This window comes from Callorhinus ursinus, unplaced genomic scaffold, assembly GCF_003265705.2.
Source record: "Callorhinus ursinus isolate GAN/ISIS: 27379988/994484 unplaced genomic scaffold, GSC_fseal_2.0 scaffold3, whole genome shotgun sequence".
NCBI lineage: Eukaryota > Metazoa > Chordata > Mammalia > Carnivora > Otariidae > Callorhinus > Callorhinus ursinus.
This window is the reverse complement of record NW_027397065.1, coordinates 50,793,747-50,809,893: the sequence shown is the minus strand read 5'-3', so window position 1 is coordinate 50,809,893 and position 16,147 is coordinate 50,793,747. Positions and strand designations below refer to the sequence as shown.

General features: G+C 39.2%; 1 protein-coding gene across 16 annotated transcripts in view; it reads right to left on the bottom strand.

Annotated features, from left to right (window-relative positions):
- Positions 1-15,985, bottom strand: part of ZNF300 (zinc finger protein 300) — a 56,881-nt gene extending 40,896 nt beyond the window's left edge. Inside the window, exons 1-7 of one of the 16 annotated variants that reach the window (XM_073890812.1) lie at positions 5,370-5,497; positions 4,886-4,987; positions 4,111-4,291; positions 3,842-3,967; positions 3,150-3,281; positions 1,533-1,628; positions 1,088-1,183 (exon numbers count right to left, since the gene is read on the bottom strand). In XM_073890812.1, coding sequence (XP_073746913.1) covers positions 1,088-1,183; positions 1,533-1,628; positions 3,150-3,281; positions 3,842-3,917 — 400 coding nt within the window. In that variant the 5' untranslated portion in view covers positions 3,918-3,967; positions 4,111-4,291; positions 4,886-4,987; positions 5,370-5,497. Of the gene's footprint in view, positions 1-1,087; positions 1,184-1,532; positions 1,749-3,149; positions 4,016-4,110; positions 4,310-4,885; positions 4,988-5,308; positions 5,502-5,731; positions 5,902-6,367; positions 6,458-15,765 lie in introns of those variants that run through there. The other 15 variants (XM_073890809.1, XM_025867225.2, XM_073890813.1 and 12 more) reach the window with 15 other exon arrangements.
- Between the last annotated feature and the right edge of the window lie 162 nt (positions 15,986-16,147).

Below are 16,147 nucleotides of genomic sequence, written 5' to 3'. Positions count from 1 at the left end.
ATTACTCAGCCAAAAAAGAAACGAAGTACTGATACATGTTATAAGGTGGATAACCCTCAAAAACAGTGTGCTAACTGAAAGAAGCCAGTCACAAAAGACCTCACATTATATTATTTCATTTAAATAAAATATCAAGAGTAGGCAAATCAATAGAGAGTGAAAGCAGATTAGTGGTTGCTTAGGGCTGGGAGATGGGGAACAGGGGTGTGAGTGCTAAAGGGTACAGGATTTCTTTCGTAGGTGATAAAAATGTTTTAAAATTGACTGTGGGAATCGTTATATATATCTGTGAATACACTAAAAAACCACTGAATTGTTAACTTTGAAAGGGTGAATTGTAAGGCATGTGAGTTATATCTCGAAGTTGTTTAAATACAATAATAACGAAATTTCAGAGAACAGCTACAGTATGCACTTTACTGTCGACAGTCACACTGTGTACCCATGCTTATATCCCATTATTCCCCAATAAAAATATTTTGTGAAGGCAAGCCTAGCAAATTTCTGCAGAAAAGCCATAATGATTCCTAACTCCAAAAATCTGTACACATCCATTGCTAGAGCTTGCCTTCACCCTCCTCCTGCCTAACCCACACTTCAAATATACTTTAGAGTGTCTGGTTCTTGCTTGGAAAAAATGCCTTCTTAAGTTATGCCACATCTCTTTAGACTAGAATTTTCAGTGAACTCCTAAAACGTTAACTATATTGGTCGTGCAATTTTATACAGCCATGAACTTTGATGACTTGTCTTTCCATGTACAACCTATGGTTCTGAAAAGCATCTGACTTCTATTGCCTTTGAATTTCTTCTAGAAAGGCACTAAAGATATGATTGTCAATCATGTCTACAAAGATATGAGTGAATCAGTAAGAAATTTTTCTTCTCTTCACAGCTCACTATTACCTAATTAACAAGTTGTTGAATACTTACATGTTCAGCACAGGAGCAAGAAGGAATAGGAGCAAGAAGGAAGAGGAGCTGCCAATCTGGGTGGAAGCATAAATCTCAGCCACCAGCCAATTAAAAACAAAAACAAAGAAACTGAGATTTCACTTCCCTTGGCTCCCACCTGCCAGATTTTTACCTGGACAGATCCAATCTGATATGTGTCTCTTTATGATCCATGGTTCTTCTCCTTGTTCCAACTTGGAGATGATATCTGGTTTGGACACTGGATGCCCTATTATAGAGAAATCAGAGAGGAATTGGGTTGACTACACTGAAGAAAAAAGAAAGGCACCTGGGTGGCTCAGTCGGTCAAGTGTCCGACTCTTGATCTCAGCTCAGCTCTTGATCTCAGGGTCGTGAGTCAAGCCCTACTTAAAAAAAAAGGGAGGGTGCTATTTTAGGAGCCCCACAGTAAAGCTGTCCAGCCTGCTCTTAGCAGAACACTGACCTTCTGCTGGAGAGAAAAAAGAGAGCACAAAGTCAGTCATTACATATGTCAGGAACCCACCCAACTTGATCAAAGGAGAAGAGAGAGGCACCGGATTGGAAGATGTTGTGATATGGGGGGAAGCCATCCTTACCCAATGAGACTAGGTGGCTGAAGTTCTCCAGCATCACATCTCTGTACAGGGTCCTCTGAGCAGGGTCCAGTTGCTGCCACTCCTCCTTGGTGAAAGCTATAGCCACATCCTCAAATGACAATGGACCCTATAACAGCATGCTCCTGTTCAATCTGAAGTGATCAGTCTTATTTTTACCATAGCATGCCAAACCATATGCCCAGTTCTACATCATGCCTATTCAGAAAAATGATGTAAAATTCTGTCTTTAGCAAAAAGAGTCAAACACATCACAAGAACAGAAGAGCAAAAGAGAATCACAAATGGCAATTCTTTTAAAGGCAGCATTTCAAATAAATTATTCAACAAATGGTTTTGGGAAAACTGGATAGTCAATTAGTTAAATAATAAAGTTGAGACTTTATGTTTTAAAAACAAGAGAACAAATAATTTCCAGATGGAGAAAAATCTAAGCATCACAAATTATTAATAGTGGTTATCCCAGGAGAAAGGGAATGTTCGGGTCCCTTTCACTTCATAATTTTTATTTTTTATGTTTTTTAAAATGTTTTTACCAAGTAGGGATAATTCAGGCCAGGACAAAAAATAGTCCTGGCCTGAATTATAAATTGAAAAAATTGGACCAAAAACCGGCATTCTGTTGGGGAGTTGCCTCACAAACCCTGAGACCATAGCAAAGGCTATGGAGAATCAGAGACCCCTGTGCTCCCAAGTGTTTGCCACGAATTTTAAGTAAAGAACTGCCTATCTGAGAGAAATAATTACTTTGAAGACAAATAGATACTCATCATTCCACCTTATCTAGGTTTTATCTCTGGATAAACTATACCTTAGTTCCCCGAAGAATAATGCTTATGGAGTTCAGCTCTAACATTATGCTAACTGCCTTCTAAAAAAAATATTTAAAGACACAACCACAAAAAATCTGACATATTTATGCAGAAGTATAGGTCAGGACATCATCTATAGAAGATCCCCCAAAATGGGCGCCTGGGTGGCTCAGATGGTTAAGCGTCTGCCTTCGGCTCGGGTCATGATCCCGGGGTCCTGGGATCGAGTCCCGCATCGGGCTCCCTGCTCCTTGGGAGCCTGCTTCTCCCTCTGCTTCTCTCTCTCTCTCTCTCTCCCTGTCTCTCATGAATAAATAAATAAAATCTTTAAAAAAAAAAAAAGAAGATCCCCCAAAATGAATTTCTTTTTGTCCTAATGTCAAGAAATATTTTCATTGAAAATTCAGTTGATTTCTATTTGTGGAGAATGCCAAATCATGTATATGATGTCCTCTACCGCTCCCCTGTGGCTGCTAGAAAAGATAGAACAAATTTGCACTTTATTTTTTTTTCAAATTTGTACTTTAATTTACACACTTATGTAAAATAAACATAATGTAAGTATAATGTACATTATATTTATATAAAATTTACATATAACAAATATACATGTATGAACTATAATAGTTGTTTTATGTGGCATAAAACCACATAATCTACATATTACATAGCAACTCGTCTCCAAGTCTTTGTTCTCTCTACATTTTCCCTAATTCTAATTTCTAGCTTTCTGCACTTTTCCATTTGATTATATAGAAACCAAGTATAAAATAAGCAAGCAACTCACGTGAGACTTGGTCATTTTCTGCTTCTCTTCCAAAAGAGCAGAGGTCTGAGGAATCAGGACTGAAAGACAGACTAAATCTCCAGGAGCCATTTACCAGTCTAGAAACAACCACCAAGAGGAAAACAGGCCACCCTGTAGAAGGTCATTTGATCCTTATAGAAGGGTCTGTAAGCACCACGTGAAAAAAGTCCTCTTGTGACTATATGATCACCTAGAACTTGTACAAGGTGTATTTTTAATTGGATGAATGCAGATATTTCTGTTGATATACAAACACCTTATTGTTCCCCTTTGAACCAGCAATTCTATTTGTAATTCTATCTGTAAGACTCTATCCTAAGACAGTAATTATGTATACATATATATGTAAGGTTTAACTGCAGATGGAGCAGTTCCCTGACAAAAAGAATAGGAATGACCAAGTAGAAAATCGAGAATGTACCCATATTCCCCAGACATAAGCAGCCAGCAAAATCCTAAGAGCTCTTTTATATTCTCCCCTAACTCAACAAATTCTCTTGCCAAGTCAATATTCATAGATTAAAACTGTTGATTTTGTTAATTTTAACATGTTTTTTGTTTAAGTTTGTATTGCTGATATTCAATAGTGCAGTTGTCTATATAACAAAATAGAGTGTCATGTTAGAACCATTGATAAATGGGAATATACTACAATGCGTAAAGATACATACCTGGTAAATTCTTCTCAGTCCCAGGATGGGTCACACAGAGAAGGCTGCACTCACTCACAGAAGTGAGTACTCCCATGAAAGGTAGACTGTTTCCTATGGGGTTATCCCAGGCTTTGTCAAAATAACCTGGAAGAAAACAATCGAAGACTCATGCTCCTCTCTGGACACCGAGCTCTGAAATAAGTAAAAAGCAGGTGTTTGATAAATGTTTGCTGAGCAGAATGTAGAACAATTTCAGTAAACAGGAAGATGGGGGACTGAAATCACACCTCACATAAGAAGAAAAATGGGCGCCTGGGTGGCTCAGTCATTGGGCGTCTGCCTTCGGCTCAGGTCATGATCCCAGGGTCTTGGGATCGAGCCTCGCATCGGGCTCCCTGCTCCTCAGGAAACCTGCTTCTCCCTCTCCCACTCACCCTGCTTGTGTTCCCTCTCTCGCTGTGTCTCTCTCTGTCAAATAAATGAAATCTTTAAAAAAAAAAAAAAGAAGAAGAGCAACCCTCACATTTCAGAGCTGGCCTGGCACTCAAATTCTCCTATTTAACATAATTACATAGAACATCAACGTCAGACAAGGCCACTCTGTGACCACGACAGAATAAGACAAAAACAAGACCTCTCTGAAATCATGTCTGAGACACAGACAAAACATCAACATTGTCCAATCCACAAAACACCCCCTCTCTGAGTTAACATGAGGGACTGCGACTTCCTTACCTATTACAGCTTTAGCTTCAGGATAGTCTCCTCACTCTAGATGTATTGAAATCCCCCATCACGAATTACCCCACTTCCTCATAACATCCAATTCATAGCAAGGTCCACCCTCTTAGGCCCTCCTCAAAATCACCTAACACAAGGAGAAATCCTCTAAGTTCTAACACCCTCTTACGAGAAGCCCCCACTTTCCCCATGGTGTGCATGTTTCCAACTAGATGCTAGAGCCACATACCCAACTTATTCAACTCAGGGTGTTCCTGGTGGTCTTTGGCTGGAGAGAATTGACAATAATAATGTTATTCCTTCAGATTTGTTTGGTCTTACGTTCAAAGGATGTTTTCTTCCGTGAGGACGTGAGTGATGGAGGGAGATGGAGGTTTGAGAAAACATCTGAGGAGGGGTTTCAACTTGGGGGCGGCCTCTGACCTGCAGAAATTGTAAAGTGAGGCCTTTCCCACTAAACTAGAGCTGACCTTTATCAGTCCCTGGCTGCATTAAAACCCCCTACAAATCACTGAATCACCAGGTGCAGAAATCCCAAATCCCAAAGAGCACCTGCACGGAACCCCGATCACACGACTGGCCATACAGGTCCACAAATCACTGGCCACACGGATGCTCCAACAGCGCACAGACCTGCCATCCCTGACCCACAGATCATACAGCTCTCGCTATTACTGACCCCTGTACGTACCCAACATTCATCCCAGACTTCCCATCAGTCTTCACAGACCTCCAATTACTGACCTCCGCCCCAAAATCAATGCCAGACTTCCTCATGACTGAACCCATAAATTCCCCTTCTGACCCCCAGCTCGATTATCAGGTCCCGAAACGTCCGTCCCAGCATAACCCCAGACAGCTGTCACAGATTAACGTGGATTGAAGAACTCTCCCGCTTCCTGGCTGGGAGAGCACAGCACGGGACTCCCGAGCATGCGCCGAGCCGTACAGAGCGGTTCGGCCCACTCTGCACCCTCGGCGGCTTTGTTCACTAGGCAAGATGGCGGCTCCCAGGCACTGTGTCTCTTTGTAGGAGCTGCCATATTGAGAGTCCGGTCAGGTCCGTACACGGGGAGGAATTCGGTTTATTCCTAACCTGAGTTTGGACCGTGCCACAGCGGCAGCGAGGGGAAGAGGCAAGATGAAGGAAAGGAGGATTATACAAACCAGAGAGGTGCGAAGTTTTGCAGAGAGCTTTTGCAGGAGGATTGGGGAAGAAGTTGCAGTAGTACAGTCCTTTACTGGGGAAAAAGGACTTTGGAATGGTGCAATCCTTTTGTAAGGGATTCCACTTAAAAGTGCTGGTAATGGTACAACCCTACACCGGAGGATTCCACTGTGGGACCGAGGGGCAGAAGTGATGGCCGAGTTCAAGGGGGGCGGAGAGGTGTCATAAACCGCTAATTATGCTAAAAACAATGAGAAGGAATCGCCTAAGGGAAATTACAACTACAGTAATATGTTGCAGGGACCGACTGATGAAAAAAGGAAAATTGAGACAGGGAAGAGGAGACTGAGGCACAAATAATGGAGACTCTGAAAAACAGAACGGAGACGAAGGGAAAGAGGAGACAGAGGAGGACTGAGAGTGACAGAACGAGGTCTGAGACGAGGGAAGAATGAAGGAGGGGGGAGACTGAAAGAGAAAACTGAAACGAGTGGAAAAGGGAGACGGAGGAAGGGTGACCGACCGCCCAAGTCTGTCTGGAATGTCCCAGGAAATCCCTCGCCTGGACTTCAAAGGTCCGGGTTTGAGGAGGTGGGTGGGAAAAGTTGAGGGAAAGTGTGAAACCTATAAGGTACCTCAAAAAGTAAGGCGGTGAGCAACATCGTTTTTAACCTCAAGTGGATAAGGCATAGATTTTGTGCCTTTCCTAGTCACTATTGCTGCCCCCCACCCCGTTTCTGATGTTGGCGCCCTGATTGAGGTTTATAATAATGAATTACCTATCCATCGTTGCATCACTCAGGAGTGATGCGTCTTAAGTATGTAACTTAAATGCATCGCACTCATAAGCATTTACAGTCTTTGGCTTTGTGGATTAACTGTTGTACTTTGTACGGACATAGCGCTAGTTTATTCTTTAATATTGTAAGTACTGTGACCATGTTTTTTAAGAGTTCACAAATGAAAATAAAAACAATTATAATACCAACGACAGCATGACCCGTATATCACCAAAAAAGCCTCTTATTTTAATGACAGATATAAAGACCCATCGACACCTGGATTAGGGAGATAAATAACTACAACAGCAAATTGCACAATATGCAAAAGAATTCAGGCTTGGGCATGGTGGTGAAGGGGATGTGAAAGCTCATATGGAGACTGAAACAAATCTAGGATGACAAGCAAGTACTTCTAAATAAATAAACGGGTTTTTGTCTCCCCAAAAGACACAGATGCTGAGTTGAAAATACTGACTGCCCAATTACATTAGAGAACATAAACATGTATTATTGTATACTTCTATTCACTGATATATAAAACTGAATAAAGTTACATTTCCAAACTCAAATGTTGCAACTAAAATGTCCTGTGGACAAACAAAAGGAGAAATTTGATAACAGATGTGTTGGCCCCTGACAGTGTAGAGCCAATCCTGCTTTCAAGACTATGTCAGATGATACATCAAATCATGACAAGAAAAAAAAAAATCCCCTAGCTCTTCACTCTTGGATTGAAAAATGGAGGTCAAACTGGCTTCATTTTTATAAAGATTTTCATGAAACTAAAGACAATATAAAATTGTTGATATCTTGTCCAATTGTAAACTAGACTTTGCTCATCTATAAAAAATGTTCAGCAGATACTCCAAATGTAAATCTAGGCCAGTTCGATTCACTCTATAAATTTATCAAAGATAATGAAACCATCTTACTTGCTAAAACAGCATATAATTGGAGAGAGCATATAGCTGGAGCATGTTTTCTTTTTTCCCATCCATTAATTTAATCCATTTACATTTAAAGTGACTACTGTTAAGAACTTCTGTCATTTTGCTATTTGTTTCTATGTGTCTTTTTTTGTGTGCCTCAATTCCCTCAATACTGCCTTCTTTTGTATTTTTTTTTTACTGTGTACTATTTTGATTCCCTGCTTATTTCTTTGAATATGTTTTAGTTATTTTCTTATTGGTTGCTATGGAAATTACAATTAACATTCTAAATGTACAACAAACTACTTTGAATCATTACCATCTTAGTTTTAACAGCACACAAAGCACTGATCCTTTACAACTCTGTCCTCCCCTTACCTTCACCTTTATGATGTTATTGTAAACAAAACTGACATAAGGTCAGAAGTTGTTACAAGGTAAAAAAGGTCTTTATATATTGATAAAAGGGTCAATTCATCAAGAAGATTAACAATTATAAACGTTTATGTGCTAAACAACAAAGACCAAAAATACTGAGGCAAATATTGACATTATTAAAGGAGAAATGCACAGTTCTGTAATAGTGGGAGACTTCAACAGATACTTTACATAATGGACTGAACAGAGAGACATAAAATCTAAGGAAATAACTCGATTAACACTTACACTAGACCTAACAGACATATAGGACACTACACCCAGCAACAGCAGAATACTCATTTTTTTCAAGTTCACATGGAACATTCTTCAGGATGTACCATATTCTAGGCTACAAAACAAGTACCAATACATCTTAAAAAACTGACATCATATAAACTATGTTCTCCAACCACAAGGAAATGAAATTGGAAATTAATGAGAAGAAAAACTGGAAAGTCCACAAATATGTAGAAATTAAACAGGACACTATTAACCAATGGGTAAAAGAAGAAATCACAAGGTAATTAAAAATACTTGGAGACAAATGAAATAAACACACCATACCAAAACTTATGGGATACAGCAAAGGCAGTGTATGGATGGAAATTTAGAGTTGTAAATGCCTCCATTTAAAAAAAAGAAGAAGCAATATTGCAAGCAATTACCTAACTTTACTCCTTAAGCAACTAGAAAAGACATGAAAACTAAACCCAGAGCTAGCAGAAGGAAGGAGATGATAAAGATTTGAGTGGAAATAAACAAAATAGAGAAGAAGAACAATGGAAATCATCAACAAAACCAAAAGTTGTTTCTTTGAAAGATCAGCAACATTCACACACCTTTTACTAGACTGACTAAGAAACAAAGACCCAAATTACTAAAATCATACACAGTTGACCCTTGAACAACATGGGTTTGAACTGCATGGGTCCACTTATATGCAGATTTTTTTCAACAAATACAGTACAGTACTGTAAATGTATTTTCACAATGATTTTCTTAGTAACACTTTCTTTTGTCTAGCTTACTTTAAGAACAGTATATAACACCTGCAACATACAAAACATGTGTTAATCAACTGTTATTGGTAAGGCTTCTAGTCAACAGTAGGCTATTAGTTACATATTGGAGGAGTGAAAAGTTATATATGGATTTCCAACTGCATGGGGGGTGGGTAGCTTCCCCTAAACCCCATGTTGCTCAAAAGTTAACTGTATGATGGTGGGGACATTAATACAGAATTACAGATGAAAAAGATTATAAGGATACAATGAACAATTATATACCAACAAATTAGATAACCTAGAAAATGGATAAATTCCTAGAAGCACACAAACTACTGAAACTGATTCAAAAAGAAACAGAACAGTCCTATAACAGACTTATAACGAATAGACTGAATCAGTAAGCAAAAACCTCCCATCAAAGAAAAGCTCAGAACCAGATGGCTTAACTGGCAAATTCTACAAAACGCTTAAAGAATTAATGAAAATTATTTTCAAACCTTCCAATATTATCTGGCTTTTTGATGCTATCCATGCTAGTGGGTGTGAAGTGATACAAAAGCCAGACAAAGACATCATAAGAAAACTACAAACCTGTATCTCTTATGAATATATATGAGAAAAATCCTCAACAAAATGTTATCAAACCAAATACAGCATATTAAAAGGATTATATACCTTAACCAAAGTGGGATTTATCGTAGAAATAAGGGTCACTCATCATTAAAAAAATCTATCAACGTACATTAAGAATCAAGGGGGATGAAATCACGATCATCTCGCCATCTCAATTAATGCAGAAAAAGTATTTTACAAAATCCAATATCCTTTCATGACGAAAACACAACAAACTAGGAGCAGAAAGAAACCTGCTAAACATGATAAAGTCCACTTATGAATAACTGACAGGTAACATTATATTATATTCAGTGGTAAAAGACTAAAAGTTTTTCCCCTAAGATAAGCATAGAACAAGGATGCTTTCTTTCAGCCCTTTATTCAACATTGTGTTGAAATTCCAGCCAGAGAAATTAGCCAAAAAAAAGATATAAAGGGCATCCAAATTAGAAAGAGAGATGTAAAACTGTATCCATTCACAGGTAACACAATCTTAGTGTTAAAAAAAAAAAAAATCCCCCTCCTGTCTCACATACAAACTATTAAAGCTAATAAAGGAATTCATTAAAGTTGCGGGACAGAAGATCAGCATAAAAAGTAAGTGGTATTTCTATACAATATCAATGAACAATTCAGAAAGGATATTAAGTTAACCACTCTATTTATAATAGTTTCCAAAGGAATAAATTAAACCAAACAAATACAACACTTCTACATTGAAAACTACAAAAACATTGCTGAAAAAAAATTAAAGACCTAAGCAAAAGGAAAGGTAATATGCAATCTTTGATTGGGAAACTTGATATTTTTAAGATGCACTATTCCCCAAAGACATCTACAGATTCAATGAAATTCCTATCAAAATTCAGTGGCTTCTTTTGCAAAAATGGAAAAGATGATCCTTAAATGCATATGGAATTGCAAGAGACCCAGAATAGCTAAAACAACCTTGAAAAAAACAAAGTTTGGAGGGCTTACACTTCCTGATTTCAAAAATTACTACAAAATCATGGTAATCAAAATAATGTGGTACTAGAATATGGGTAGACATATAGATCAAGAGAATAGAATGGAGAGTCCAGAAATAAACCCATACACCTATATTCAAGTGGTTTTTGACAGGGGTGGCAAGATGATTCAATGAGGAAAGGACTGTTCTTTCAACAAATGGTCCTGGAAAATTTGCTAGGCACATGACAAAGAATGAAATCGGACCCTTACCTTACACTTTATGCAAATAGCCAACAAACACATGAAAAAGGCTTGACATTATTAGTCATCAGGGAAATGCAAATCAAAACCACAATGAGATACCACTTCACACCCACTAGGATGGCTAGCATCAAAAAGTCAGACAATAACAAATGTTAGTGATGATGTGGTAAAATCAGAACCCTCATACACTGCTGGTAGGGATGTAAAATGGTGTAGCCACTTCGGAAAAAACTTGGCCGTTTCTCAAATGGTTAAACATAGAATTACTATTTGACCCAGTAATTCCACTGCCAGGAATCTAACCAAAACAACTGAAAGTGGTATATCCACACCAAAATGTATACACTGTTTACATAATTAATCATAAAAGTCAAAAGGTACAAACGGGCACCTGGGTGGCACAGTCAGGTTGAACATCCAACTCTTGGTTTCAGCGTAGGTAGTAATCTGAGAGTCGTGAGATAGAGCCCAGCCTTGGGCTCTGTGCTGGGCATGGAGTCTGCTGGAGTTTCTCTCTCCCTCTGCCCCCCTGACCTCGCACTCTCTCTCTCTAAAATAAATAAGTAAATCTTTTTTAAAAAAGGTACAAAGAAGCCAAATGTCCATCAAATGGTGAATGGATAAAGAAAGCATGGTACATACATACAATTGAATATTATTCATCCATAAAAAAGAATGAAGCACTGATAAATGCTGCCACATGGGTGAACCTTGAATATATTACATTAAGGGAAAGAAGCCAATCATAAAAGAGTACATGTAATATGATTCCATTTAAATGAAAATATAAATAGAATAGGCAAATCTATAGAGAATGAAAGTAGACTAGTGGTTGCTTGGGGCACAGGATATGGTGAATAGTGGAGTAATAGCTAAAGGGCACAGGGTTTCTTTTCGAAGTGCTAACAATGTTCTAAAATTGATTGTGGCAATGGTTGCGCGTATCAGTGACTATACTAAGAGCCACTACATTATACACTTTAAATGGGTGAATTATATATCAATAAAAATGTTCTTTAAAAAAGAAAAAAGCTGAGGGGCACCTGGGTTGCTCAGTCATTAAGTGTCTGCCTTCAGCTCAGGTCATGATCCCAGGGTCCTGGGATCGAGTCCCGTATCGGGCTCCCTGCTCAGTGGGAAGCCTGCTTCTCCCTCTCCCACTCCCCCTGCTTGTGTTCCCTCTCTCGCTGTGTCTCTCTCTGTCAAATAAATAAATAAAATCTTTTATAAAAAGTATTAAAAAAAGAAAAAAGCTGAAAATCTTAAAAGTATTCAGAGGAAAAGACATATTCCCTTTAAAGACTAAGATTTCTAACTGACTTTTCAATAGAAACTATGAAAGCCAGAAAACAATGATGTTAGATGTATAGAATTCTGAGCTCTTCCTTAGCAGAGGGAGTAGGGAAAACTGTATCTACTCCATCTGCCTAGAAGTGGAAGTACCTTTATAATTGTTTTTTACCATAGAAAGTTTTAATATTTTCCATAATTGAATCTATTTTCCTTACAATAGTAGCATGTTAAAGAGTCTCCCCACCCAAAGATTCAGTACATATAGCCTTATATTTTTAAAACGTTTATAATTTTACATTTTCATTTTTATGCAGTATTTCATACAGATTAAGGGTATTTACTACAGAGCAGAGGTTGACAAATTTTTTTTAGTAAAAGGCCAAACAGTAAAGAATTTAGGTTTTGCAGGCCACATGCCTTCTCTCATAAGTCAACTCCACTGTCGTAGAATAAAAGCAGCCACAGACAATAATAAATGTTGCTGTGTTCCAATAATATAAGGTTTATATACACTAAAATTAGAATTTCACATAATGTTCATGTATCTTGAGATACTATTTTATATTAACCACATTTTTAATTTTCTCTCTGTTACAATGTTTTGACCTGGGGTGGGTGGATCTTTGCTCACTGGGGAAACTCCCAGAACTAGTTAATTCCTATTGTGATAACTTGCCTGACAGCACTCCTCTCATAGGTAAACCAGCCAATCCCAAGTCCATACTGCTAACCACCTGCTTTATCTAACAGTCACACACCAAGCTAATATTCCCCTGCCCTAAATCAATCCAGGGCCAGGTAATAGAAAATTAAGGACAATCCCAATGTCCCAAAGCCCAGCAGAATTATTCAAACCAGCCAATGCTAAACTGTTTACCCTGTTCTGCCTATCCTTTCCCATGAAAATGCCAGTAAAGGCTATGGTCTGTAGTGCATTTGTAGTGATGAGCACTAGGTGATGTATGGAATTGTTGAATCACCATATTGTACACCTGAAACTAATATAACACTGTATATTAACTATACTAGAATTAAAAAAAAAGGAAAGAAAGCACTCATATCTTTAATAAATAAATAAATAAATAAATAAAAGGCCTCCTAACACTGGTGCTTCTCTCTGTGGCCCTGTGTGATACTATAAACTATAAGAAAAACATATTTGGTCACTCAGATGACCAAAATATATTTCTCATATATATATGGTATTGTCAATGGTTCCTGGCTCACAGCTTCCAAAAGCCTTGGAATTTCTGGAGTGATAAGGAGCATCTTTTGTCATCCTATTGGTCTCCTGCCCTCAGTTTCTGAAATTGCTTTAGAGCCATAAAGGTGAAATGGGTGTCTTATTATTCATAATAGCCCTTTTCCACCACAACTGGGTTTACATTACTGATGTGACTTGTGGAAAGCACCTAAAGATGGTGGCTGGTTGCCAGGGCAACCAACCAAGAATACAGGGGTGAAATTATCAGTCCCACCCCCTGATCTTTAGGGATGGGATAGGGGCTGGAAGTTGAATCAATAACCAATGGCCAGTGACTTAATCAATCATACCTATGTAATGAAGCTTCCATAAAACACCAAAGGACAGGGTTTGAAGAGCTTCCAGGTTGGTGAACATGTGAGGATGTGGACAGAGTGACTTGTTCAGAGAGCACGGAAGCTCCACACCTTTTCCCCATACCTGCCCTCCATATGTCTTCCATTTAGCTGTTCCTGAGTCATATATTTTTATAATAAATCAGTAATCTAGTAAGTAAAATGTTTGAGTTCTATGAGTGGTTCTACCAAATTAATTGAACCCAAGGAAAGGGTGGTGGGAACCTCTGATTTATAGCCAGTCAGAACTACAAGTAACAACTAGACTTGTTACTGGCATCTGTAGTTTAAGGAGAAGGCCTGGGGAACCTTCATTCTGTAGCTGGTGGGTCAGAAGCATATAATAACCTGGGCTTGCGGCTAGGCGAGGGGTCTGAAGTGGAGAGGGGTGTCAGTCTTGTAGGAGTGAACCCTTAATCTGTGGGATCAGATGCTATCTCCCAGGAGATGTGGTAGAATTGAGTTAAACTGTAGGACACCTGGCTGATGTCAGAGAATTGCTTATTGTTGGAGTGGGGAACCCTCTCAGTGGAATTGGGACCCAGAAACTTTGACCCTGCCTCCCATTTCTAGGGTAACTTTGAGTAATATTAAACTTTTCTTTCAATGACACTGACCTCTCTGTGTCATCATGCAGTCGCTTTTTATAAACTAAGACCCAAACACAACTCTATTCTTTTAATTTTTTTCCAGTCATTTACAAATGTAAGAAAACATCCTATGGTCACAGAGTGCAAAAACAGGCAGCTGCCCGAGGTGGCCTGAGAGTGGCAGTTCACAACCCGTGATCTACAGCCATTCTGCCTTGCTCTCCCACTAACTAGCTGTGTGTCCCCCGGTAAGTGGATTAATCTGTAGATTTCAATTCCTTCATGCCTAAAATGAGGTTAATAGAATCTGCTTCATAGAGTTGTTAGGAAGTATTAAATCAGTTAATATATTTAAAGCACCTAGAATCACGCAAAATACATAGTCTCAGTGATTTCTGACACCAACCAGCTGGAATTGGGCCAAACTTCACAGGTCTTCATAAGACTGCCCTCACTTCGGTCACCCACCCAGAAGCCCAGGAGTTCTCAGGCCCCACTCTGGGCTACTTTGGCTAGTGAGCTAAAAATCCAGGAGTTTCCAGTACTCCCTCTGATACTTTGATAATTCACTTCAATGACTCACAGAACTCAGGAAAGCACTATACTTATGATTACAGATTTATTATAGCATTAGGATATGAATGAGAACTAGCCAAAGGGAAGAGACTCATAGTGTAAGATCTGAAAGGGTTACAAAAGTGAAACTTCTGTTGTTCTCGCTGTGTTGAGTCGGGATGTCATACCCTCCAAGCACATCAATGTATGACAATACATATAATATTGCTAACCAGGAAAGTTCACTTGAGCTCAATGTCCAGAGTTTTTATTGAGGTCTCATTATCTAGGAACGAATGACTGAATCACAGGCCTTCAAGCTGAACTCAATCTCCAACCCTGCTTCACTCCCTGGAGGTCAAGAGGTCCTCCAAATGTATCTTGGGTGCTCGCTTAGGCAGCACGTATACAAATGTATCTTGTGATTCAAAACCCCAACTCTCTAGTCACATGGTCTTTGTGGAGTGGCCAGCCCCTACCCTGAGTCATCTTCTTGGTGTCAACTATCTAGGGACCCACCATGAATCATCTAGGTAGGATGAATTATCAGGGCCCACCAGGGATATTATTGGGGAAATTCCAAGAATCTAGAGGCTACCTTCGGTAACCAAGGACAAAATCTCTATTTTGCCAGCCATATTCTTTACTCCAAGTAAATGCTTTATAGGTATTTCTTTTTGTTATAACTTTTAAGCCATATGGAAACTGGCACAACATGGAAGGTGATCATTCAAAAAAATATCTATGGACACCTATCAGGACACTGATTAATGTTGCACTAGATCAATCTGGAGCAACAGTGTCTTCATAACATCGAACTGCCCTGTGGAGGAAAACTGTCCCTAGGTTTTTTTCCAAGTTTTTCTTTTTACTATTACTCAGACGAGTTAGCTATTGGTCTTCATATTTGTGTAATCGAAATTAATTTGTGTGTTCTTAGAAAATATGCCATAGTTAGTTTTGATTTACAGGCATTCTAGTGAAATCTCTGAGACGTATTTCCCCTTTGCTCAAAACGTTATACTCACAGGTCCATTCAGAGAAGCAGAAAAGCTGAACACAAAAATCTGAAAGGCTTTGGGCTCAAACTCAAACTCCAGAGTTAAGTCCTCAAACCTTTAGTGAAACGTGCTCAGGCCTGGTAGAATTCTCGAAACGTTGTAGGTCTTGCCTCTGTCGCTAGGCTCGAGGCTCTGTGCGCGCGCGTTAGACCTTCTATGCGGGTCTTTTCGGAGTAAGGGCTTGGAGACCAGGGGAGGTGGGGGGGCGGGGCGTAGTGCTGGAAACAGGTGCAATGAGCCCGGAAGCCCTACGCGCTCCCGGCCTCTCGCTGCGCATGTGCAGAGTCGCAGCGCAGGCATTCTGGGAGATGTATTTTGCAGTCGAAGGCAACAGGGTCTTGCGAGCCCC